The 27,284-nt window shown below is 42.1% G+C and overlaps 2 protein-coding genes across 3 annotated transcripts in view; one reads left to right on the plus strand and one right to left on the minus strand.

Annotated features, from left to right (window-relative positions):
• LOC125892608 (cathepsin S-like) overlaps positions 1 to 27,284 on the minus strand; it is an 853,108-nt gene that overhangs the window by 527,119 nt on the left and 298,705 nt on the right. The gene's annotated exons all lie outside the window — the stretch shown is intronic.
• On the plus strand, positions 1,571 to 26,325 carry nt5c3a (5'-nucleotidase, cytosolic IIIA). 2 transcript variants are annotated; one of them, XM_049582641.1, is made up of 9 exons: positions 1,571 to 1,698; positions 1,961 to 2,232; positions 21,154 to 21,252; positions 21,462 to 21,531; positions 22,981 to 23,113; positions 23,299 to 23,388; positions 23,477 to 23,639; positions 23,743 to 23,943; positions 24,283 to 26,325. In XM_049582641.1, the coding sequence occupies exons 2-9, from the start codon at positions 2,095 to 2,097 to the stop codon at positions 24,382 to 24,384; spliced, it is 996 nt and encodes a 331-aa protein (XP_049438598.1). In that variant the 5' UTR covers positions 1,571 to 1,698; positions 1,961 to 2,094; the 3' UTR covers positions 24,385 to 26,325. The 2 variants fall into 2 exon arrangements, with proteins under 2 accessions (XP_049438598.1, XP_049438599.1); XM_049582642.1 differs by lacking the exons at positions 1,571 to 1,698; positions 1,961 to 2,232 and adding an exon at positions 18,697 to 18,852.

Consider the following 27,284-nt stretch of genomic DNA (forward strand, 5'->3'; position numbering starts at 1 on the left):
TGTATAGTGTGTACCTTCAGCTCAGTTGCTTGTGTCAGTTTAACCACTAAACGAATAAACATAAATACCATGGTCTCTTCGTTTTGTTTTTGTTTTTTTAAAAAAGGAGCAAAGAAGTAGCTCAACAGTTTTCTGTGACACATTTTCAGGCAGATATGCAAAAGTATAAAACATCATCAGCAGGACAGTTGTCTCTTCTTGGAAACATGTCCTCAGCTGATCTTTTATATCTCCTGTTTTCATCCTTCATCTCTTTGTCAGGATCATAACTTTAATGTCTGAAGCATCTAGGTCGATATTTTGGTGGTAAATATTGGAGGATGTTCACACTCTACATGGAGGAGCAGTCAGTGATGTCAGAGACCAAACTGAAAACAGTTGACAAAGATCGTCTATTAGACAGATGCCTCACTCTGTAGTACAGACCTGGCACACTTTCCTGTTTGTAGTAGAGGGTGTTAAATGTCTAGCATCACTCCTCCTGCTGCGTGTTGGTCTAAATATGTGTTCATGTGTCTGTGGGAAAATCAAAACTACAGAATAAGTTGATGATTTGTTGCGTTCAAGTTTTATTTATTTGGGGAAAAAACACAAGAACGTTTTTCACACCAATCAAACAGCTGTGAGGAATCAACATCATCAGATTCAACATCATAGAAGCAGCAAACCTCTTGAAAAGCAGTGTGGTAAAGAATGAATTTAATTAACTGAATGAATGTACATTTACACTAAATTACTGGCTACTGGCTGCATCACTTTCACAGTAAGTTACTGTGACATTTTTACAGTAAACTGTAGTGTAATAACAGCTGTATACTGTGATCTCACTGTACTTATGGCTGCATATTATTGAGATTTAGCAGTATGCTCCTGTAAAATTACTTTATTTACCTTCATGAATTTCACAATAAAATTCTGAATTTGGCTAAATATTACAGTAAAAGCCTGTGAGGTGATAATGATGTAATTTATTGTGAAGTATTACGGTTAAATATTGCAATTTCCCGGAAATAATTTGCAGTGTAGGACACAGAATAGGGAAGTACTGGATGATGTACACTCTGTCATAAACTGGAAACAGTCAAACACATGGACTAATGGATTGCAACAAATATGATGAAGAAAGACAGGAGGTAATAACAAGACTAACTGAAGAAAAGCACAGCATTACATCAGGGAATCTACGAGGAGAGACGTCAGGGAATGTACAGAAGCTTCTATTTAATTGTTTAAGAGTAAGAGGAATAATTGAGATATTGTATTTTGTTTTGTTTTGTTCCATTTTATTATTTTGTTTTATTTTGTTTTATTCTATTATTTTGTTTTGTTTTGTCTTATTTTATATTTTGTTTTATTTTATTTCATTTTACTATATTATTCTATTTTGTTTTATTATATATTATTATTTTATTTTATTTCATTATTTTATTTTATTTTATTATTTTGTTATTTTTTATTTTATTATTTTTGTTTTATTTCATTATTTTGTTTTATTTTATTTTGTTTTTGTTATTTCCAGTCCAGTAGGTGGCGGTAGTGCGCCTGAAAGCTGGTTTGCAAACCGCCATTACAGCCGAAGAAGAAAAAGACCAGGCGCTGGTGGAGGACGGGGCGGGACGCAGCCCGGCAGAGAGGGAGCTCAACTTTAGTTTTAAACTTTAAAAACACAGAAAGAGCTCATAACTCAGAGACAATAAGGTGAGTTTAATTTAAAATTACGTTTTGAAACAATGGGCCTTTAATGTTAGCTTATATGACAAGTGTGTTAGCATATGTGTTGTTGCTAAGTAACGTAACGTTAGCCTACAAATGATGGTCTGGTTTTAACGGCTGAACTGAATTAAAGTCGTGTAGCATGTCATTCTTTATGTTGATTTATTTAACTGTTAACTTAATATTTTTCAACATTATTTTTCGCCTTGCTGTTTATCATCCTCCTTCGACTATTAAACTCGCACAGAGTGAGTGGTCCCGTCCAGCACGGGGGATCTTTGTCTGTGGGTGTGCACCGGTTGACGGCAGGCAGGACCGGCAGAGCGGCAGGACGGGACTCAGCGGGCGGCGGCAGGTCGGTGGAGCAGCAGCGGAGCCGTCATGGACAGGACGGCCGTGGTGAAGGTCGGAGCCGCGGCCAGCGCGAGCGTCTGCGCTCTGTTCGGCGGCGTGGTGCTGGCCCAGTACATCGTCGCCAAGAAGAAGCGAGCGGGAAAGAAGACCCGGATCATTGAGATGGTGAGTGTGAACACAGAAACCCGGATCATGAGTGTTAATACAAAAACCCGGATCATAGAGATGGTTTGTGAGAACAGAACAACCCGGATCATAGAGATGGTGAATAAAAACAGATCCTCGTGCTGCGTCAAGATCACCGGGGGCACATGAGACAAGAAACAGGAAGTGAGAAAGTTCTACCTTCAAAATAAAAGCGCGATCCCTGTGACCTGTCCTTTTGTATTTTTAATTTCGGCAGGAGTGTTATAAGTTAGCAGCAAGGTACTCTGGGCCAATCAACATGGTATTGGATTGTTTTTTGCCGATATCTGATATGCCGATATGTAACAATTTATTTGGCCGATACTGCCATTTTCTCCACCTAATTTTAGTGATCATCAAGTCTCTTCTGTAGTGGAATTAACATCATACTATAGATACACGCTCTTATCATGACAGCCCACCAGCAGATGGAGACATGAAATACATACATTTTAACGTATGTAATATTTATTTATCGTCCAAAATAAGAAAAAAACATGTTGGCTGATTCTTATAGTTCATTTTAAAGACGATATTGGCCAATGCTAATGCGGTGCCAACATTATAGTGCATCCCTGAAACTTTGCTCATCATTTTCAAGTGTTGTTGTACCATGTAGTACGCTAACATCTACACCTTAGTTGGTAAAATATAAAAGAAACGGCTACGGTGTTAACAGTAGTAGTTAAATAATTAGGAATTTTAAGCAAATATAATGTGCCGAGTATGTTAAATGTGTAAACATATAAAAATATGTGCTTTATGCCACAATACAATGGAAAAAAACTAGTATGTTAAGTTTGAAGATTTAAAAATATGTGTGTGATGCTACAGTTTACAACCCAATATTTATAAACGTAGAAATAAGAATAAGAAATATATACAATATGTGCAACATCACCAGTTGTTTAAAATATAATTTGTTGTATGATTCAACTTTTAATTGCTTTTTCAGCATTTGAACACACAGCACATTACAAATGTATAAACAACATTCAAAATTAAAATACAGACTAAACATAAGGGAAAAACAAAAGGTCGTGCACATTCGTCTCGGCAGTGTGTAACACAGGCTGACATGTAACACCTACAGGATGTTACGACACGTGTTTGGCTTTATTCTGAAAATCACGCCTGGAAATGTGACAGTGTTATTTTTGGTAACTTGACAGTAGTGGACCTGCGTGGTTCTGTGCGCAGGCGTGGATGTTTCCTAAATCAGCAGCTGTTTTTTAGAGGTCATCAGATTGCTGTGTAACAACACAAAGAGCAGCAGCGTCTCTGTGAGAGATCACAAAGCTCTGACAGCTGATCCTGAGTCAGTGATGCTCTCTGCAGCTCTGTCTCTGTCCTGGAAACAGCCTCGTGCTGCTGGCTGTTATCAGACAGGAAGCCTGCAGGTTATGCAAGCTGCAGCAGCACAGACGATACAGTCCAGCTCTGTAACCTGTCCGACAGGAACCAGGCTTCAGCACAGAATAAACAGTCCTGACACACACACACAAATTAGAGACAGCGGGGGAGGGGGGTACGTTAAAGGTCCAGTGTGGAGGATTCAGAGGATATGATGTCAGAAACGGGTTGTAATTCAATCAGTATATATTACGGTCAGTATTGTATTATTTATCAAGTTAAAATACAAAACATTTCCAGGTTACAGCAGCAAGAACACTTTCAGATTCTCTAGTGTGTAAGATTTAGGAGGACGTATTGGCAGAAATGAAATGTAATATAATGAGTGTGTCTTCTTTAGTGTATAATCACCTGAAAATAAGAATCTTTGTGTCTTCATGTCTTCACATCAGCTACTGTACTCAGAAGTCCCTCTGCAACAAGTACCAATGGAAAAACATACAATTTTTTGTGGGAGGAAACTGTTTTATTCAACGATTTTACTGGTTTAAATCATCCGGTCAGTTTGGTTTGGGAGAGGAAGAGATCAAAAGGGGACCACCCTAGGTCCAGTGTTTGGTCCTGAGTGGTGGAGACAGGATGTCAGCATCAGAGGAGTGTAGACTGCAGGAAGGAGTGTAGCAGTGGAGCAGACGAGCAGCAGAGTTCTGGATGTACTGGAGTGTCTTTAGGACTTTGGATGATAAAGATGCTGCAGTATTTGATTCTGGATGTGATGAAGGTGTGGATAAGCGTTTCAGCAGCAGAGGGGGAAAATAATTGACAGTGGAGAACTATGTTTTTCAGGTGGAGGAAGGCGTACTGGTGAAGTGACTGATTTGTTTTTCAAAGGAGAGGTTAGTGTCGAAAATAACTCTGAGGTTGCAGATGTGTGTGGAGGAACGCAGAGTGGGCGTTATCAATGATGAGACAGAATTTATGAGAGGTTTTATGAGGGATTTGGGACCGATGATGATCATATCAGATTTTTTGCAGTTCAATTTGAGAAGGTTTGCTGGTATTCAGTGACTGATGTCATTGAGGCAGGTGGTCAGAGTGGAGTGAGTTTCAGTGGTGATGGATGTGGTGGAGATGTAGAGCTGAATGTCATCGGTGTAGAATCTGACACACTGGACTGATTTTTTTCAAGTCCAGAATCATCTGAAAGAAATACGTTATAATGCAGAACGTCTCTTCATCGTTCCGTGTGTGACACCTGTCGTTTTTATGCAACAAAATCTTTTAGCTTTAGTTTTAGAAACACTTCTATAAGCACCTGATAATGTATATATTTACATGTTTCTGTGAGGGCAGTAAAAGGTGAAAACAATTTAGTTTTTTATCTCATCTTACTGGCAAAATATAATTTTTTACTGAAACTTGTTTTTCACAATGTTTACATTAAGCCTAGAAACCCTTTGAACCCGTGAACACAGGACAGATAAAATCTATTTTGTTAACTTTTTAAAATGAACAGATAGAGATTTGAAAGAATTAATAAAGTCTTTATAAAAAAAACAATGATTTTATTACTTTTATTTAACTTCAACATCTTCCAGATACCTATGGGAAAATATATGGACTTCAGTGGTTGAATATACATTCTTATTTTTTCTAATCTTAGTCTCTAGCGTGTGTCATGAAGGTTAAACTCGTCTCCTCCCAGGGCTGAAAGAAGAGATTTAGACTTTGAGTTTTGCAGTTGTCACAGGGTGTTGCTCTGTACTGTATCTCTACCATAATCTATATGATTCATATCAGAGCTATTTGCTCCACCTGTGCACCTCTCTGTATGCTCAGTCTGCCCACACACTCTCACATACCTGAGAGGAAGTCTCCCAAATTCAGCTGCGACTTTCATAATTTACAGTAGAAACAGCTGCACCCAGATGCTCCAGCAGCAGACAGACATTTATCGTTTTATTGCTTGTAAAACATTTATCATTTATTACCTGTAATTGGCAGGTAGCCTTCTCTCATTATGTCATCGTGGTGTGCTGTTATCAGCGTTGTCTCGCTGCAGTTTGGAGTGTGACGCTGGTTTTACAGCTGCAGGTTTGGTTTGTGTAAAAAGGAAACACAGTCTGATCGTGTCTGACAGAAAACCGGCTGTTTGAGAAATAACTGTTCCTCAGATCAGCTCCTCTGTTGATGTGAAGTTAAACTCACGTTTAGCACTCCAGTCTATCGTAACAGTGTGACCTTTGACCGCTAAACATCTGTTTGTTTGCATCATTGTTGATTTAAGAACTGAAACTTTTAACTGCCAGGTTGTGAAATAGAAGTTGTGAAATATATCAAAGGAACCTGAGAGGTCGAACACTCTGATGTCTGATGGGAGGCTCAGACATGAGACATCAAACTGACTCTGTGATGCAGCTGGGAGATCAGCTCTCACAGTGTTGGCCTACATGTGCTTTTTATGCGTCTGTGCCGCCGATAGCTGCGGCCAGAAGCATTATGTTTTTGCGTTGTTCATCCGTCTGTTGGTCCATCCCATCCTTGTGAACATGATATCTCAAGAACGCATCAAGGCATTTTCTTCAAATTTGGCACAAATGTCCAATCTGAGTGAAAAATAAACTTATTAGAAATCTGTGGTCAAAGGTCAATGTGACCTCACAAAATATGTTTTTAGCCATAAGTCAAGAATTCATCCACTAATTCTGACCAAACTTGACACAAATGTCTAACAGGATAAAATAATGAAGGTCAAAGGTCAAAGGTCAGCTTGACTGTGACATCATCATGTTTTAACGTCATATCTCAGGAACAGAAGGGGAGACATTTGGTCAGATACTGAATTGGTGACTCTAATCTTGAAACTGTGCTGATTGTGTAGATCTTCTGTGTGTGAAGCATCCATGTTTTCACTGACATGGATGGAGACTGTCAGAGACACTGGACTGGTTGGCAGAGTCATACAACCACAGGGAGGTGATTCTAGTTTATTAATGTGAGCAGCTTATTCATCCCATCAGCTGACTTTTATATCATTTACCCGAGAGTGAGCAGGAGGAGATCAGGGACGGTCTTCAGATGTCTGTGTCTGCTTCTTTCCCTGCTGATGGGATTTAGGGTCGTTAACAGTAATATCAAAGGGAGGCTGATTCCAGCTGTCCAGAGCTTCCTGGGTTGCCTGGGTCCAGATCTTTGAATCTGCCACCTCCACTGAGTTTGAGTTGGCTCCGTTTGATTCTGGAAATGGAGTGTAATGAGTTGACTGTTCTGTCTGATATCCAGCAACTTCCTGGATAAATTTAGATGTAGTTTTGTTGAGCTTATGTTGTAGCTTTGTGAGAGATGAAAACCAGTGCATCAAAGAGCATTACTTCCTGGATTATAACATTGTGTCTACAGACTGTCACAGATGTAGTCAAAGTCTCTGAATGATGAAGACTTAATGGCGACCAAGCTGCAGCCAGCCGCTCTGTGTTCGCTCTGCTCTTTCAAATCCAGTCATCTGGTCAAAGACTAAAACTACATGATGAGTTTTGGGATGTTGAGGCCACTGGGTAGTTTACAGTCAGCTTGTTTCCTGTCTGGCCTTCAGCATGGAAACTTGTGACCATCTGCTTCTGATGATGCTACAGAGCCACAAACATGCGCTCTGAGCCCCAGGGGTCCAAACCCTCAGGACAGCAGCTCTGTCAGGCTTCAGTTTCTGTCCCATGTTGACACTTTACAGCCACATTCCTTGTGACTCCTGGAGCTTCACTTAAAAAGCCGTCTGTGTCATTTCAGAAGTATTTGGGCATCCCAGGAATACAGAGCGCATTCTTTTCTTCTGTGGTTCCTGTTTACAGCAGGGCTGCTCGTACCAGCATGTCTTAATTCACTGCTTACTGCTGGTTGGTACATGTTTGTTTGCTCACACTGTAAACTGCAGCAACTTCCACATGAAACAATCATAGGTCAGTACAACTCAAGGATAGATGAAACAACCCTAAAATGATTTGTTATGATGAAAAATAGCAAGGAAATGAAATGATTACTGCTGAGAAAAAGGTAAAAAAAAAAAAAAAACAACAACAATGATTTCATGGTTTAAAACTGCCCTGAAAAAATGGTCAGATTTTTGAAACTGCACAAACTTAAAAATTGTGTCCATATTATTGATAATAAAAATCCATCTGTACAGCAGTGTCCTAAAAGCCAACTTCTTTAATGAGACACTGCTTAACTTACCAAAAACTTAAAAACACAGCCAGCACACTATATAATATAATATAATATAATACAATACGATATGGACCATTTCATACCCCATTTTTTTATTTTCATGCTTTGTGAGCTGCTGTTTCTTTGACGTTCTTACCTGGTTTTAATAAACTGCAGCTTCCCCACAAACTTTCACAGGGATTAAAGCTCTCCATCGCTTGGAAAGATTTCTGTCATTTGGAGTTTATATAGTATTTAAACTTGAAAGCTGCATTAGGTCCTGGTCACACAGGAAGTGTTATAGCAGCTGGAGGCGACTTTTTGTAATTGTCTTTAATGAAAATGAAGCTTTCTGCTCGCTGTTATTGTGTTGTCATGCGCCTCGTGTTTCTGCACTCTAGGTGCCTGGTCACTGTTGCCGCAGCACTCTGAACTCCTTGAGTTGAAAAAAACTGGAAACGGAAAAGTGCCCCACATCATCTTCACTTTTTCCCATTGTCCACTGGGATGATGTGAGAGGCGGGGCTTCTGTGGTGGTCACGACAACCAGTTTACAGTTGGTAACCAATGGAGGAGAAACTGGTGGTAGTGGTTGCTGGATAGCCAGAGCTATACGACTTTACAAAGCACAGTTAGCACCATCTGAATAGAAAACAGCAGATAAGTGCAGTACTGTAAACGTCCATGATGGAGGAGAAGCTCCTGGACCAACTGGTGGTACTCCCCATGATCCAGCCTCTTTTTTAGGGTCTCATGTACCCACACAGATCTCTGTTTATCTGCTGACAGCCTCTCACCCTCAACCAGAGCTACAGACAGCACCCTCTGCCTCAACATGGCAGCAGCTACACACTGATCACTGCAGGATACGCAAACTGTAGAGTGATCACACAGAAAGGTTAGTGTAAGGAGGTGATGGGGTGATTGCCTGGCAACAATAAAAAGATGCAGCAAGCGTTGTTTTACTAGTGGCATTCAATTTTTTTTAAAAAGGCAGTAGCGCCCAGCAGCTCAGCGGGTAGAGCAGTCGCCCCATGTACAAAGGTACTACTGTCCATGCTGCAGCAGCCATGGATTCATTTCCAGCTCGCCATCTGCTGCCTGTCATTTCCTCTCTCTCCCCACCTCACACTTTGTCTGCCCTATCCAATAAAGACATAAAAAACAAAAAAAGCCTGTGCATCATGCATTTAGCAACCTAGCATACACTGTCTACGTGATCAGGGGCTAATGTAGCCCTGCTACTCGTTTCCCTGAAACTTAAAAAAGACTAATATTAGTTAATTTCCTCTGACGAGGTGGAAGTCTTGCAGGATGCATCTGCTGCAGGAAATTATGTCATAAAAAGTGACTCAAACAACATATTTACTTTAAACAAATAGACATTTCTCACTTTTGTTAAATAACCTGTTGCTGTAAAGACTCAGTTTTAACTTTTTAAGGACCCTTCAGCTGAACACATGGTGGTGGATGTGCTGACATCGACAGGTGGGAACTTTAAACCTTTTACTGCTGCACTGACTCTGTTAGTGTTGTCGAAAATACAGATCTCTGGATATATATAATGGTTCTGAATATTTGAAATTGTTTCATTTTCTGCAGTCGATCGATACACCAGTACCAGTTGGGCTTTCTCTCCTATTGTTAATGTTTCCCACAGTCATTCTGCTGCTGCTTTTAGCTAAGAAAAGAAAAGTTGTCGTTATCATGTCATATTTATTTGTTAATATAAAGTTACCCCCTCAATATCACTTTTTCCTGTGGTATTTAAAATGGTCTTGAATGTCAGTATTTTTCAAGGTATTGTATCAAAGTTAGGAATTCCAGTATTGTGACCACACTCGTCTCTGTCAATGTTGTGACTCACAGCACTGATAACTCAGTTCCTTTAAATGTCCCAGTCAGACATGACAGCGTGTTTATAACCAGGACCCTGAATCTATCGCCCCCCACACACACAGATGGACCGCAGTCACTTTAATGTTAGTAATTATATCTGTGATTTTCCTGCTCTGCTGTATCAGGCCTGAGTGTCTGCTGTGACAAACATCATTGCTGGTCAGATGAAGATTAAACCTGCTGGAGTGTGTTTCACCCTGTTGACCTCTGGAGGGCAGAGCAGAGCTACACTTGAACTGCAGGTCTGAATTTGGTTTGTTTGTGTGTTCCAGAAGTCAGCACTGCTCGAGGTGTTTTCACAGAAAGGGACAGAGACAATAAGAACACAGCAACACTAGGAAGAGCCTCAGTTTTTGAATTATTTGGAACATTAGAGGAGATCATTAATCATCCCCTCGACCTGACAGCAACCAGACAACACAGGCTCAAATGTCCAGTGCTGGTAGCTGATGTTGACCTCTTTTAGGAGCTGCCATTGTACAGTCTGCATACATCAAACTTGATGTCATACCCAAGCTTGATCTATGTCATCTCTGAGCTTCTAAGATGGCTAACAGTCTGTAGGCGGCTTTAAAGAGAGGAGAAAAGGAGCAGATACGATCCCAGAAAGAAACCAGAACCGTTTGTGCACGTTTAGCTTCGATGTATAAATAAATTCACAGATGTTGCGTTTACACATGAGAATGGTTTTATTGTTTTCTCATGGCGTTACTTTGACAGATAAATTTGATTTGACACTTCTTCCTCTGGCTTTATTAATAAGTTTGAGGAAAAACCCCAAACACAGAGTGAGAACTGAGCACTGTTTGGTTTCCCCCATCGTCCACAGAAGAAAGAATTAATTATTTTTTTCTGTATTCAAGAAAGCTGAGAATAAGGTTTATCAATCATTTAATTCCTCTTCTATTCTAATTTTACTGAAAGCTCTCACAGCACAATATTTTGAATGAAAGCATGCATTATATTTGTTTCTCAATCAGCCCAATCAGTCAGTGATATGGTTATTACTTTTGAGTAAGAGTTTCAGAAAGTGACGTATTTGAGGCAATTGCAGTTTGAACTCTTGGCCCCTTTCTGCAGTGATCGGTGCTTCTTCCTGTGGCCGTGCTGCTTTATCTGTAACAACAGATGGCTGTCACCGTGACAACCAAGGCAGTGTAGGTGGGGCCATGAGACACTGATGGAGGGCCTCGATGGTAAAGCAGACACTGTGTTTGACATGTATAACACTGAGGCGTGTCTTCATGTCACACCATGTTCACAGTCTGTTAGAATGATCATGTTTGGTTGTGGCTCGGAGGCATTCATGTACTCAGACTCCTCACAGTGTTTACAGTGTAGACTGTTGGAACAGGTGTCGAGAACTTATTTTGCAATGGTGAGGAATTTTACAGCCTTGTTTGGGGTTAGAGTGTCTCTGTGGGGCTGATAGGAGAAGTTCTCCCTGTCTATAGTGCCAGTTTACAGAGGAGCTGATTTAAAAGTCAGTACATGCATCATGAGACCTGCGTCCCTCCTCAGGGCCAGCCGCTGGGGCTCAGTAACCAACAGACCTGTGTGGGGCTGTTCTGAACACCTGCAAATATTTGAAGCTCTTATGTCACGCAACAGAACCAGGAGTGTTAGAGAGTGATAGATCTACTCACTCGTCACAGAAACATCAGCAGTATACTTTTGAGTAACAGGCTGGTAAAAGTAGTAAAACAGTAGTCAGAGTCACAGTAGTAGCAGAAGTTGCAGTAGCATCAGTAGTAGTTGTAAGATCGGCAGCACGAGTCGTAAAAGATCTGTAACAGAAGCACTTGTGGCAGTGTTTTGTAGAAACCCCTCCAGTTTGGAGAAGCAGGCTGCAGTCTGACATGGAAGCTCAGCAAGTCCATCTAAAAAAATCAATATGAGTTTTAAGTGTACACTATATTTAGAGTATTTCCACTGCTTTAGCTCAGGGTCAGACAGCCTGTTCTGACAGGCCTCAGTTCCTCAGACTCGTGTCATGACCACCAGGCTACTTTGAGAAAAACAGTAATTTTAGCTCCACAGCACAGGAGCTGCTGGTCGACTGCTGCCTCCATCAGTTAGTTAGTTAGTGTTATTGTGTGACTTCGGTGACTCTGAACTAAACACCTGACTCACACAATAACACAAACAAACTTTGAGGCAGCAGTAGACCAACAGCTCCTGTGTTCAGCCATGTTGAATCACTCAATACGTTTACATGCAGCTTGAGAAAATTGAATTGACTGAAACTGGACTATCCACAGCTCGACTAACACACCCAGATAATTTGATTGAAAATCAAACTATTGCTGCATGTATCCACTTAGTCCGACTGAAGTTGGACTCGGCGTTCTGCACATGCATCACTTTTTCTTTCGCGGGCTTTCACCTGGAAGAAGACGGAGATGTCGTAGCAGAAGTGCAGTAACTCCCTGAAAAACAAACAACAAACACCATGGCGACCGAGAAGACGCACTTCTGGACGGACCGGGAAACTGCATTCATGCCCGGACAGCTAAGGAGCTAAACATTTGTAGTTTATGGATGGTAGGAAAACATGAAACGTGGATTTCTTTAAAAAAGTTTCTGAACAAGAACCGGAACTAGCTCAATATGCACGACATTAAAAAGGACACAGCACCATCTATCGAGGCGGAGTCAGGCGTACTTGGTCAGAAATTCAATTTTCTCTTCTGCATGTATACTCAGACAAGATGAAAAGTCTGACTTGACTTGAGCTATGAGCTTAGCTCGACTACTGCGTGCATGTAAACGTACTGTCAGACAGAAAGTAAAGTGGTGATAATGTTCTTAATATAACGCACACTTAAACTGATACTGATTCTTTAAAGTGTCTAAAATATGTTTTGTTGCTGACCCTCTCCAAAACAGTAAATTGCTTAGGCTCTGTGTCAGAATACTCCAAAGTTTGTGTGTGCCGACTGACGTCTACTGTGGGTCACACAGTGACTACAGAAGTACCTCATACAACCCAACTTCATATGATCTGAGCTGACCTTTTAATGAGGTAGTGGTGCCAGCAGAAGTTAGAGGTAGCAGCAGCAGGAGGAAGAGGAGGAGGATCAGACATGAAAAAGAGGAGACAACAGCAGTAAAAGTTGCAGTAGTATTAATGGAAGAGGTGGTGGTGGTAGTTTCAGTATCAGTATGAGTACAGTTGTTTGTCAGAGGTGTGTCTCATTCAAGCTACAGTGCTGGCATCAGTCACCTCTCCACAGCTCGTGCACTGTCACCTGTAGACTCAGAGGGGCTCTGCTCTGTGTCCCTGATGACCTTTGACCCCAGCAGGCCAAAGCCGGGTCACAGTAGCACCAACCTATCTGTAACCTGTGCTCAGAGGAATGCTGGGATGGATTTTAAAATAATACAGAGACGGTCAAACAGGCAGTTTGACCGCTGTTAGAAAAGTCTGATGACGGTCATTTTCAGTGTGAGCGTGTTCTACAGCAACATGTAAAGTTCTATATTCAAACAACATGTAAACGCTCCACTCAGCTCTGCTATCACTTCCTCAACAGATCATTGCGTGCTGAACAGAACTGGATGTGACCTGACCTGTGTGATAATGGACCGCTTTGTTTGTGGACATCCAGTTAAGGATTAGATTTTGCTTTTGGTTTGTTTGCGAAAGAGAAGATAACTACATGAAATACTACACGACAAGCTGCTGATAAGAGCCGAAGTCAAGGTTCAAAAAGTTGGATGAGATTATTTTTTTAGCCAGAATTCCTTGTTGACAGAAAGTTCTGGGTTTCTATTTGCAAATCAAATTACATCCTGATACTACTGGGGAGAAACACTGATGGATTGAAAGCTGATAATCACGTGAAACCATCATCAGCAGACTTTCTAACATCCGTTCAGTTCAGGGACTGTTCTTTATTTTTGCGTGAAACTCCAGGCATGTGTGTAACAGCTCCATGTGATTAGCAGCAACCACTTAAGCTTTGCTCCACCTTTGTTGTCGAGGTTCAGTCGTGCAGGGTCATATATGCACTCTTGCACAGTCGTGTTGATGCCTCAGTGGCGTGGAGTGATCATCTGCTCAGAGTTACATGTTTCCTGGGGCCCTCTGTCATGTGTTTTGCATGTGCTGTACTGGTACAATGTACAGACTGCAGTTAAACATGACATGCAAAGGCACAGTCATTTCACAGATTTGTAGTGGGACAGATAGATCCTGGCCGAACACCTCACAGCTAAATAAAAACACTGTCCTTGTAAATCCAGTGAAGGATCTGCGGGGCCGTGTCTCTGCAGCCTGACACACTGCAGGGCCGCGCACTGTTATTGTGCTGAAGTGTAATTAGAGAGCGTTGACCTAGTTTCTGGAAGACGTGCTATGTGAGGCAGTGGAGGTCGGTAGAGGAGAGGACGGGGTCGTCTCATGTTCCTGTACCCGCCGTCTTACAGCAACAACACCAACAGTCCAGAGGACGGCGGGGGGCTGAGCCTTGTTCAGCAAAAACTGAGCCAGGGACCAAGTGTCCATGTTCAAAGGTTCAGATGTTGCACAGTGATCTCCTCCCTGATCCACTGACGTGTGGAGCACGATACTGTATTAGGCTGCGTCCAGTTAATGAACACAACAACAAACCTACATGAAAGGCTTGTATTCAGAATACCTCCACCTTTTTCATTCCACTTCACGGTGTTGTTGACTTCATGAAGGGACTCTCTCTGCTGCTGTAGCTCAACAAACAGGACTTTAATATTAATAAGAAAACTTCAATTCGGTTCTTAATTTCTCTTTGTTTCACACAGTGGTCAAAACAAAGTAATGAGCGTATTGATAAAGTTTGAGAACAACTAGACTCACAAGTCAGTCTTTAGATGCTTTGCTTAACTAAAGACTGATGACTTTCTCCCTGATTTTGTGTTTAGATGGGCGGATACAATTTCAGAGTTTAAAAAAACTCCCTACGTTGCAGAACCAATAGTTAATCCGCAGGGTGGTCCTTTGGTGGCTCGCTGAACTCTTGTGCTCGTAAACATAGTCCAACTGCGTTGAAAGTTTTAAACAAAGTCACTGTAAGTCCTTCACTTCCACAATCTTGTGGACTGAGCACACATTTAAAACAGAGTTAAATCTCTCGGCATCCATTTTCAAGCTCTCTGTGTGTTTGTTTCCTTGCAGACGAGAAAAGGGGGAGCGCACGTTTCCGGGAGGGCGTGTCCTTTTCAAAAATGCAAGAGGCGTTGCTTTGTTGCCGGCCGTTTTCTCCGGTGTGTTAAACACACTTTAGAGAGGAGTGTCCTCAGACTATCAGAAGACGGAGATCAAGCAGTTTCAGTTATGGTTAAAATAATCGATTCATCCGATTCAAATCGATCTTTCAACACCAGCTTTTTCCCACAGATGTGTGAAGCTTTAACCCGTCAGTCTCAGCAGTAGGAAACAGGCCATGGTGCTAATTTATTAACGACTGTCGTCTCGAGAAGCCCCGACGTTACCGGTTCTTTTATTTGAAACTGTTAGCTAACTTTGTCTTTTTCTTCTCTGTCGACATTGTGTTTTTCTTTTGCAGAAAATCAGCGGTAGAGTGCTGGTGAGTTCTACATAACAAAGTGCCCCACGTGTGTTTTGTTTCTGTGACAGCAATATATTGACGTTAATCTTGGCTAGGTAGCTAAGGTAATGCTACATTAACAGAGGGTTGACTACACAGTTAACCAACAAGCCCACAACACATACACCTGAGACATTTAGTCTGTGGATATACGGTGGCTGCAGCAGCTGTAGTGATGACACAGGCAGCTGTCTGAAAAGTTCAGAGATTTCAATTTGAAGCGCTGAGAGCGGACGCACAAAAAGGCAGGAGCACTCTGAGAGAACACATCAGGCGCAGTGATTTTTCCTTAGGCCAACACCTGTGGCTGCGTACGCTGTGTCCTTGTTGGGGACGATTGAAAAAAAGATGCTGGTACTGAGAAAAGAGCGCTACGTGGACACGGAGCCCTTAAACTGTAGCTGCAACCCCCTGAGTGTGTTGTAGAGAGAGTGAGGGTTGGTTTTATTGCCAATAAATGTTATGTTTTATTTGTTTAAAATAATTATTATTTCTTCTTCTTCGCTACAATTTAATCTGTATTTTTCTAAAGTTTCATAAATTGTTCAGCCATAACTGTTAAAGATATAATATGTAACATATCTGTATTAAGTCGTCTAAAACAACAAGACTTGCATTATATATTTAGTTGTGTTGTGAACTGACATCATCCCAACAATGTTCAAGCACAGAGAGTTTAATGTCTTCTAATCAGGAACACAGTCTGTGTCATTTGTTCGTCCATCAGTGGCATCATATCCCCTCTGCTGACACGTCGGGGTTGTGGTTGTCTGACAGAAGCTGTCATTAAGTGACTTACTATCCCATTTAAAGCCACATGTTCATGATACACCTTTTAGATCTTGTTCATTCTTTATCATATATCATAACTGGATGAAGGATCTTAGTCATCAGATGTCAGGACCTAAAGAGAAACAAGCTGAGCAAACAACATCAGCAGCAGCTCAGCTCCAGCCTCTGATGGGTCCAACAATGTTGGAGAAATTTTTATTTTCCATGTGAAGCTGATTTATTCAGTGTTTTAACCAAGGCTGTTTGTTTTGGAGAGGAAGAGACCTCTGCGGATAATTCAGCCCGCGGTAAAAACCTCCTGAACAATGACATCAGAAGGAATTAAACCAGGAGAACCGACCGCAGTGACGTCAGTGCTCCGTCTGTTTGTTATTAGATAGTCCGTCAGATTGTCTTTTTAACCCTATGGGCCCGAACGACGCATAGTGTGTCCAAATTCACACCTGTTCTTCTCTATTGATTTTCTCCACAACCGTGATACATCATAGCGAGAAGCCACGCATATCACGTGAAACAGCGGAATTGTAGCTTTCCGACAAGACCAAGCACTTGTCGGTAGTCCAATGTTTTCACAGCGAAAAAAAATGATAAAGTTACACTGAAATTATGTACAACCGAGCTTTCATACAGCTTTGCACACACATTACTGTTGGATGGATTACTCGCGACTGCAGGATCGCACAGAAATGCCACGTATATCACATGAAAGTGCACAAGTAGAGCTTTCCAGTGATACCACACACATCATTGTGCTGTCATCCCATCACGCTATAAATCCAGATTAATTGTCTACAAAATTAAAACCTGACGAATTTCTTTACAATCCATTATACAGATCTTGTTATCAGTCACTTCATATAGTGAGGAATATCGTATCTTACCACGTCTTAGGCTTGCGTGTGTTTCTCCCTGTCTATCCACATTTGTAGTCCGGCTTTCAAGATGCAAATATCTCCATATTGTCCAGTTGACACTCCATCAAACTTTGTATGACAAGACCAGCCACTTCACCTTTGCGCACCCAGACAACTGTAGTCTAATTATGCATGCATGACAGGGCCGTAGTCACCATATACATTGAGGGGGACATGTGCCCCCCCCCCCAATGCCCAAAATGCCCCCCCAATATATAAGTGAAACTGAAAAACAACAACAAACTTTGTTTACTGCAAACACAGTTGCAAATATTATCTTGGAGGACATCATTGCACTTGGTTGACTATTTTTCTATGATCTTAGATGTAAATATTGCATGTTTCTTTCAGATAAAACACATTTTTGACTTGTGAATGAGTCAATGGAATTTCTTGCAATAATGAAAAATACTGGCAATCATGTCTGCCTGGCACAAACCACATGTTTTGGACAGCTGTGAAGTGACAGAATGTCCCAGCATCATGGTTCTTATATTGCCAGATTCCAGAGAGTCTCCCCTCTTCATATATGGCAGAATATGTCATTTTCCAACTTGCTATGCTGAGATACATGTAAAAATGTAAGAATTTAGTCACACGGATTTGTTTTTTCATTGATATAAAAATTAATATAAAATACAGGCACATAGAAGGACATGGAATGATGGCAAATCTGGTTAGCTCAGATTGTCCTGAAAAAAACCCCCAAGATATAACGTGTATGTAGCCTTTATAATGACTGTGATATGAGCTTAAAAGTAAAGGCAGTAAAAACACCCCAAAAACGCCTAGAGCCCATAGGGTTAAGCATCCTGTTAGCTTGCCGTTTGTCTCCACACATCATGACATGGCACATATTTCTAACTCTCATTATTCCCAGTATAATAATAATGAATCACACTGATACTGATACTGATCTGATCATCATATTGATTCCTGTAATTCGTCCTGTAATTTGTCTGTGTTGACTGATGCAGTAAGAGTTACGTTGGATTTGACACATTTGGGTCGTGAGACCACTCCCAGGCTTTATTACAAGTACCTGCTCAACAGGAATACTTAAGCTATGTGTCAGTGTGGGAGTGTGTAGGTCTGTATGGGAGTGTGTCTAGGTGTGTGTACGCATGTGCAATTGAAAGAAAATGACTGACATGTTCCGACTCACCTAGAAACGTAAAAATGTGCTGCAGCGTTCGTGTTTCTACATGTGTGTCAGCTGAATATTACAGCAGCAGAGAGATGAGCATCAGATACTGTAGATTGTGTGTGTGTGTGTGTGTGTGTGTGTGTGTGTGTGTGTGTGAGGCCATCAGCTGTGTGTGCATCATGTGTGACTGACCATTGTAAGACCAAACAGCCTGACGCTCACGCTGAACCTTGACCCCTGTGACCTTTCATGCACTGTTTCTACATGTGTGGGGGGAGGGGGTGTGTGTGTGTTGTGTGTGTTAAAATGTGTGTGCTCAGCAGTTGTAGTGCTGAAACGACCCCCCCGCCCCAATTGATTTTAAAGGGTCCTTTTTCAGGGGTCAGAGGTCACATTACTGGAACAAGGCTATATTACAAATGTCACTTTTCCTCCAGCGGCCCCATTCCACGTCTATTTATACTCAACTCTGTGTGTGTGTGTGTTGACATGGGTCAGCTGAAACTGTCATTGTGTGTTTATGTGTGTGTACACTGTGTATGTGTGTGTGTGGGTCTCTCTGTGCAGGCAGGGGGAGGGGCTATGTTGTCAGATACATTTTGGGCGACGCCCCCTCCCTCCCTGTCTGTTGCTGTAGATATAAAAACCCTCTGCAGCCTCACAATCTTTTCCTCACTCCTTTTTCAGCTGACACAACAGACCCGCGGTGAGTTTGTGTGTGTGTGCGTGTGTGTTTGTGTATTTCTGATTATACTCCAAGCTGGAGCCATTTTTGCTTCATAGTAACTGTTAAAAGTGCCACAGATTCTTGCTGTAAACAGTAATTAACCTCGCTGACTGTCAACTGTTATGAGGAATGAGGATGCTTTGACCTTTGACCGCAGTGTTTGCTGCTTGTTATGGTATTCCAATAATTCTCTCAAACAAACTCTACTTCTGGTAGATTGTAATGTTGCTCTCACTAAAAAGCTCACGACCTGTTAAATTGTGCAAAATGTTGACGCAGCTCATCTCAACAGATCCCTCGTGTTTTATATTTGAAGCATTGTTTCATATTTGCAGAAGATTCACTTTGTTCAGAAGAAGGTTTGAACTTCACGGCCGTCTGTTGAACACAACCTGTAACAGCTCATATTTGTTGGAAAACCACCGGCTGTGTGACTCTGTGCAGGCGGGGCGTGTTTGCAAACATCGTCCCTGCGGTGTCACAGTCAAAACATGTTATTTGAAAACAAATTCAAGTCTAGCGGTCCGAGAATGAGATGGTTTTCTCCACTCCTCCTCTTCCACAAAGTCTTCACTCAGCAGATATGAGGTTTAGGAAGTTGCTTGTGCACGCTGAGATAAGTGTGTGTGTGTGTGTGTGTGTGTGTGTGTGTGTGTGTGTGTGTGATGTGTTTATTAGTGAGGAGGCTGATAAAGGAACAAGGTTTTATTTTTACTTTGTGTTCTGGGCGTCATGTTTCTTTGGGATCACAGTGAATCATGAGGTGCTACACAGCCTGGAGCTGATTATATAAGACCGAGGGAAGTTGTGTGTGTGTGTGTGTGTGTGTGTGTGTGTGTGCTCGTGTAGGGGGTGGGGAGGTCGTGTGTGTGTAGGCAGTTGTTTGCTCTTCATCAGCACAGTCTGCATCAACTATATGTCCCTGCTGCAACCCTCAACTGTCAACAGAGCTTTTATATATTTTTATATCTGTCTAGATATACTTTTTTTCTGTTAGATGCCTGTGTGTCCCTTTGTGTCATTCTGTGTCCTGTCTCTAAATTCGGGAGTTTTTGTGGGTCCGTGAATGCACCGCAGGCAGAACTGAGCAGTAAATGTCTTTACTTTTGTCAAAATAAAAGTCCTCTGCTTCTGTTGTGTTTTCACTGGGGGGATAAATGCATGTTATATATTTGAGAGGGGCGTGTCCCCTTATACTCTAACTTATACTCTAACTTATAATCCTCAATTATTTTACATTTTAGTCATTTTAAATTATAATCAGCTCAGCATGGAGTCCATTCTGTAGTTTGACTCGCAAAACTGAAACACAACATCAGCCAGCTTTACTGAATGTTCACCCATCATCACCAATAGACTCAGTCTGTGTTCTGTTAAATACCGGTGACCTACGACTCAATATGTGACTCGAGCGTACACTAATGTCTTTAACTTGCATCACAGAGGAAGCTGTGAGAACAGATTTGTCCATTTCGCAGCAGTTGAGCAGAACTGACGTCAACATGATGACGAGATGAGCTGAAGTTCACCTGCTGTCTGCAGACTGTTGCTGTGGCTGTCTGTGTGGCCGCTCAGCTCGTTACACAACACCGACGAGATTCCAAACATCAGCTGTTTCAAACTCCCTCCAGGAGTGTGTGTGCGTGTGCGTGTGTGTCCACGCCAGGGAACAGTGTGTGCAAATAACTCAAGGCTTAAGACAAATACCTGTAATTCGAGGTTGACATATGATCTTCAGCACACACTTTGTCACTGCACACTTCAAATTGAACGTTGATACAAATAGTTCTCAACACAAACTCCTCCTCAGTGCTGTCGTTGTCCTCTTCATGCCAGGGCTCCCAAAAAACCTTATAAAAACTTAAAAGCCATTGAATTCACTTCTGAAATCACGTGGCATGGCTGAAAGAAGTACAGAGCAATGCACAAGAGGCTCAGTGTACAGCAAAGAGTTTAAAAAACTCTGCATTATGGGAATCAAGGTGGCGGGATCCTACATGCAGAGTGAAAAACACAAAATTACTCCGAAAACTCACCAACGAATGTGTGAGTGGCATCAAAAGAGTCGTTAAAAATCTTGACTCTAACTTGCCTGAAGCTGTAGGAACCTGTATCCCACTGAAAGGTAAACCTCAAAGTGTGTCAGGAATCTCTTGAAGCTGTTCAGGAGCTGCTGATCGTCTCTCATGCTGTGTCTTTACATTTTCCTGTTTGCCAAGTCGACGTCAGACGATTGTTTAACCCTATAATGAGCTGTCTCTCTGTGTGTCTCTCCTTCAGATGCCTCAGTTTGAGAAGACGACAGTGCACATGAGGGACCCTGAGAGGGTGGAGCAGATCATCTGTGGCCTCATCAAAGGAGGAGCTTCCAAACTTCAGGTAGAACATCGAGTCCCTATCAGTGGGTGTTTGGGTCAAACAGTGCCATCTGGTGGTCCTGAAGCTCACTAAGTCTTTGAACAGTTGATTTCAAACATTCTCAGTCAGTTTGGTGCTTCACAGGCAGCAGGACCTCTTGTTAAGTTTTGAAGCTCATTTCCTGTATTCCTCCAGATCTGATAAACCAAATCCTCTTGGCTCTGTTGCAGGTCATCACAGACTTCGACATGACATTAAGCAAGTTCGCCGTCAACGGCAAACGCTGCCCGACGTGTCACAGTGAGTACAACAAGGAAACAAGACATTTCTAGAAGGCTTCACACACCAAGTCTGTGTTTGTCATCTGAAATTGCTGCTCGTTGATAAATGAGTCAGACCTCGGTCACTTTAACTCACTGACTCCTCAGCCTTCATCCGTCATTTAAAAAAAAAAATTGAAACTACGTGAACTGGTCTCAGCCTGATTTCCAAGCTCTCATAAGAAGGATGAATGAGTTTGTTGGAAAGTCAGGAAATTAAAAGGATAAATTGTTTTTCTTTCTTAACTCCTGCCTCATGACGACCCTGACCTCTGAGCTGGCCTTCAGGCTGGACTCACAGACTGGAGTCACAGGGGCATCAGAGCAGTCAGAGGCAGATCAGGAAGAATCCATCCTCACATTTAAAAAGCATGTTTGGTGTCACCAGTGATGATTTCCTTTAATTTTCCCAGGTTCTGAATTTTATTCTGTCTAAACTAAAAGGGTTTAGCGGTGGACTCACTGTGTATCACCCATAGAGTCTCTGTTGGTGGATAATGTGCAGCTTCAGTTTATCACCAAACAGCTTTATGAGATACTTTGCAGCCTCAAAGCGAATCATCCTGACAGAGTTAAAAAAGGTTTGTGGGAATCAGGTCTGTATAACTGAACCAGAGGCCTGGATTGTGCTGTTCAGAGGCCTTCTAGTGTCCCGGCATCTAACTCAGCAGGGTAGGGGCAGTTTAAGATTTTACATAGGCTTTATTTTACTAATGAAGCAGACACAGAATCAATCCTGATCTATCAGATCTTTGTACTGAATATCAGTCTGCTGCTGATTCTTGTGTGAAATGTGTTCAGATCGGTTTAACGGTGAGCTCACAGTGATCTTCAGGATCATGTTATTTGTACTGTATTCACAGCGTTTTCTCTTTCATCTCGGTTTTAAAGATGTCACCAAGATATTTGACAATAGACCTGAAATCAGCAGAATGATCTGAGATTGTTTTCAGAATTTTATCACCAACTTAAGAGGGGGCGTGGCTCAGCAGATAACTCTACGACCTTTGGGCCAATCATCATAAAACTTGCAAAGAATATCTTGCGAGGTGCCACGAACATATCCTGAAAGTTTTATTTAAATTGACCACTAGGGGACACTACAAATACAAAAAATGGGCGACATCAACAAACTCAGTGGAAATTTTTAACGGAGCTATTAATGCATGTCCCCAAAATGTTTCTGCAGTTAATCAATAGGAAGTGACAGAGCGTGGCCTGGTAGAGATTTGGACGTTAATAAATAAGTTTCCATCTAATTGTCATCTAATAATCTTCGATGCAGACGTCCTTTACTGTCAGAGGACTGGATTCAACACAGCTTTGGAGTTTTAAATGTCCATGCTGCCTGAACTCTGGAATTGCTGCTATTTGTTTTATTTTTTGCCTGTTTGACACATAAATGACATCAGTGTCCTTCTCTGTGCAGACATCATTGATAACTGTAAGCTGGTGACGGAGGAGTGCAGACAGAAGCTGCTGCAGCTGAAGAATAAATATTATCCCATCGAGATCGACCCTCATCTCACCATGGAGGAGAAATACCCGTTCATGGTGGAGTGGTGAGACACACGCACACAAACACTTTATGTAACAAACACACAGTCATGTTTGGGTTTCTGCTCACAAACAGCAGCGTACACGATCAACACAGTGGACCTAAAAACGTGTGTGTTGCTGTGTGTGTGTGTGTGTGTGTGTGTGTGTGTGTGTGTGTGTGTGTGTGTGTGTGTGTGTGTGTTTGCAGGTATTTCAAGTCTCACTCGCTGCTGGTGGAGCAGCGGCTAGAGAGAGACAAACTGGCAGAGGTGGTGAGAGAGTCTGATGCTGCACTCAGGTACCTGTTCCTCCACCTCACCTGTACGCTCAGGGTTACTGTAGTTTACTGTGTTAACTGATGTCTCTCTGCGTCTGCCTGGTTTCAGAGAAGGCTATGAGCAGTTCTTCGACCGCCTCCATCAGCACGATGTGCCCGTCTTCATCTTCTCCGCCGGCCTGGGCGACGTCCTGGAGGAACTCATCCGCCAGGCAGGAGTCTACCACCCCAACGTCAAGGTCGTCTCCAACTTCATGGACTTTGACGAAAACGTGAGTGCTGCAGGAACAATAGACACCTCTGCTCCTCTGTTTGTTTAAAGCTCCACATCATAATGTCTCACTGTACTGGTTGGATCTGCTCCTCATCTCACAGGGCGTCCTGAAGGGTTTCAAAGGCGAGCTGATCCACGTCTACAACAAACACGACGGCGCCCTGCGGAACACGGAGTACTTCAAACAGCTGAAGGAATACTGCAATATTATCCTATTGGGCGACTCACTGGGAGACCTCAGCATGGCCGACGGCGTGCCCAACGTGGAGAACATCCTCAAGATCGGCTTCCTCAACGACAAGGTACAGACAGCCATGACACGTGCGCCTTGCTTCCACCCACAACTTGAGGTGTAGTACCTTTAGGACCAAAAGTAATCCCCACAGACATGAACCAAGTCCTCTTAAATATGGGCGGGGTCATTCCTCACAGCGCTGTCCCGCTATCGTATTTCCTTAGCCACAATTGCACTCCGCCTGTCCATTTTTTACTCAGATTTTAAGGCACAGATCTGTGTTTCCTTCGCAGCAAAATAGCAGCCACGCTAAGGAAGCTAAGGACAGGTAGTTTGGTAGTTGCTCCGTCTGATCAGGACCTGAAGACACCCCTGACAGTTTTTCCTCTGGTCTCTCTCTCTGCAGGTGGAGGAGCGGCTGGACAAATATCTGGACTCTTATGACATCGTCCTGGTGAAGGACGAGACTCTGGAAGTGCCCAACGCCATCCTCCAGAAGGTTCTATAACTCCACCCCCTCCACTCCACTCCTCTCCTCCCATCAGCCCCTTCAGCTCTGGGCCCGTTAGACTTCTAACACCAACCTAAACCTCTGTTTCTGGTTGAAACACCCCACCTTCTTTGGATCCCCCCTGGGTCGTCCTCCACCTCTGTATCCCCTCCACCCCTGCACCCCTCCACCCCCCACCTCGCCCTTTAAAAGCCTTTTTAAAGACATTTTACTTCCTGAAAGAACTGTTTTAAAGTCCACACAGCAGCAGCAGCAGCAGCACGTCTCTGTGTGTTTGAATTGTTTCTGATTTTCTCTCCGAGTCCTTTTATGATAAAACTCACTCCACCTTTATCATTCGGACGTTATTGTTCCCACTGCTGTTTACACACTTATTTCTGATATGGTGAGAACAGTACGGCAGAAAGCAGGCGCCCACAGACTGACAGTGTTTTCTTTGGAGCTATCCCAACATGTCACCTCCCTTACTCTGATCATGTGACTCTGTAGTGCACCTGGTCAGACGGTGACAGGTGAGCCAGTCTACAGAAGCAGAGTTAGAGTTGTGTGGAAGTAAATTACAAAATAAACGACCTTTGAAAATGTAATTTATAGTAATAATCTAAATGTATGAGACGACAGAAGCGTCGTAACAACCACTAGTGCAGTATTTGTTTTACGGGGAAAATAGATTCAGATGATGAGAAGAAACGCACTTTAAACCCTGTGTATGGGAGGATCGGCCTGGACACACGTGGCCTGTAATTTGTGGACGTAGGAACACATTGTCACACAGAAAAGCCATGTTTACATCAGCCTTTTGTTTTAACCCTGCTGTGCTAGTCAGCATCATATCAACACACAGAGGACGAAGACGAAGACGAAGCAGCTCTTTACTCTTGAAACATTTCTGGTATTTTCGATTTCTGAACTTCTCTTGGTAGCTGACTCCGTGTTCTCCACGCCAGTGTTTGAGATTAAAGGGGGAATTCTGAAGATGACCTCTAGTGGTCATTAGCAGAAGTTACAACAGTGACCGCCCTGAACCAAAGTAAGAAGAGGTGCTGCACAGTTACATGATATCTAAAGTATATTTAAGTTCAGTTCCAGTGAAGAGAAGCAAACAGCCTGCAGCCTGTGGCTCAGTAACACTCATCACCTTCTTATTCTGTGGTTTAAAGTGAGCACTACCTCTAACGTATTCATCGTAGGGATTCTTTTTGGGAGGTTTTGTGTTGAATGTTCTCGTTGTGTTTTAAATGTGCTGCTATCACCTGCATGTTGCCTTTTCTTATCGTTGAGTTTATGTCTAACAAACGGGAGACAGAAATATTTAAATATATATCAGTAAAGCGGGGAATAATGTCATACTGTATATGTGGCCGTTCTGTAGAAATGTTTATTGTTTCAGTCAGACCGGTGTGTAGTATTTTTATAAGCAGATGGCTTTCTCTATCTGTGATGGTGTGATTTTAAAAATGCAATAAAATGTCATTTTGTGAGCCACTGCAGCGACTAACATGGACCCTCCCTCACCACCGCAGAGCTCTGGCTTTAATGGTGTTTAAAGGTGCATTACGTAAGGTTTCTTTATTTCATTTCATTTTTACAGATGTTTTAATCATGTCACATGATGTGGAGCACAAATACTACATACAATAGCAAGAGAACAATGGCACACAGTACGGCAACAAAGGATGGACATTCTTTAAAAATGCACTGGGTTTACACAAAACCACCAGAGATTGGTTTTAATGCAGTTTATATGGAGATATGAGTAACTCATGAGGATCTAATGAGCCTTTCCTGTTTATGGTTTTATTAGACAGTCACTGACAATGCTGTAAATCACTGATTCATGTCAAAACTGCATTTACTGAATATGTGTGTGTGATTTGATCTGTCAGGTATTTCGTTCCCTGAATTCACCAGAAATTGAAACACATTCCCAACTGCTTATTTACAGTTTTTCACTATTACAAAAACACAGTTCCCAAAACTGGGGCTCTGTTTGTCCGAACTTCACACACAAAAACCAAATACACATATACAAAATATCTTCTATCTCTTCTCTTCAAGAACTACATTCAAAATTTATAAACTCTTCTTCAAATGATGCTTTGTCCTCCAAACTTTACAACAAACACCAAATAAATAGATCTTTCCTCTGACATCTGCACAGGGCCATGCTTCGTCTAAAATTTTTTTAACATTCCTATTTTTCTAATGAAACATGCTGAGTATAAAAACACTTTCTGTTTGTCTTTGGCATTTTTATTTGCAGCTTGCTGTAAATATGAACACAAATCTGTTAATTCTCAACACTGAACTGAAGATGACACAAACAAACAAAACAGTTCTGCAGTTACTGTCCATCCTGTCTGTGATGTGCATCTGGCCACACCTCTTATCTTCCTCTGCCTCTGTCTCCTCCTCCTGTTCCTCCTCTTCCTCAAACACCTCCTCCTCCAACTCTTTCTCCAAAATCATCCTCCATCATTGTTCACACCAGAGAGCAAACCTGCCTCCTGTTTACAGTGCTGAAGCTCTGATTTCTGTGTGATCTGATTGGTTACATGTGTCTTCACATGTGCGTGAGTTCAGGTGATCACTAACTGAGTGAGGTGTCTCAGTGCAGATGCTCAGCAGGAAACACACACAGGCTCTCAGTTTGTGATGTGTCTAATGTGGAGGAGTGCGTCTGGTGTTTTACAAAAAGTGTGAGGCAGAGAGTGTGCGTATAGTTGTGCAGATCAGGGCTGACGTTTGGCTCCTCGTGTGTCGAGTTTCAATAACTATTATTTTTAATACTATTGGTTAAGCAGTCATAAAAACTGTGCTCTTAATGTTTTACATAATTGTTTTTCTGCATGACGTCCTGAAAACGTACTAAATTACAATACATGTATGTTTATATA

The sequence above is a fragment of the Epinephelus fuscoguttatus genome, linkage group LG8 (assembly GCF_011397635.1).
Source record: "Epinephelus fuscoguttatus linkage group LG8, E.fuscoguttatus.final_Chr_v1".
NCBI lineage: Eukaryota > Metazoa > Chordata > Actinopteri > Perciformes > Serranidae > Epinephelus > Epinephelus fuscoguttatus.

What these genes read in the sequence shown, in the direction of transcription:
- nt5c3a (XM_049582641.1), top strand. Translation starts at nt 2,095, where the DNA reads ATGGACAGGACGGCCGTGGTGAAGGTCGGAGCCGCGGCCAGCGCGAGC. An exon ending in TACCCGTTCATGGTGGAGTG is followed by an intron (nt 23,114 to 23,298) that starts GTGAGACACACG and finishes GTGTGTTTGCAG; the next exon opens with GTATTTCAAGTCTCACTCGC. An exon ending in GAGTCTGATGCTGCACTCAG is followed by an intron (nt 23,389 to 23,476) that starts GTACCTGTTCCT and finishes GCCTGGTTTCAG; the next exon opens with AGAAGGCTATGAGCAGTTCT.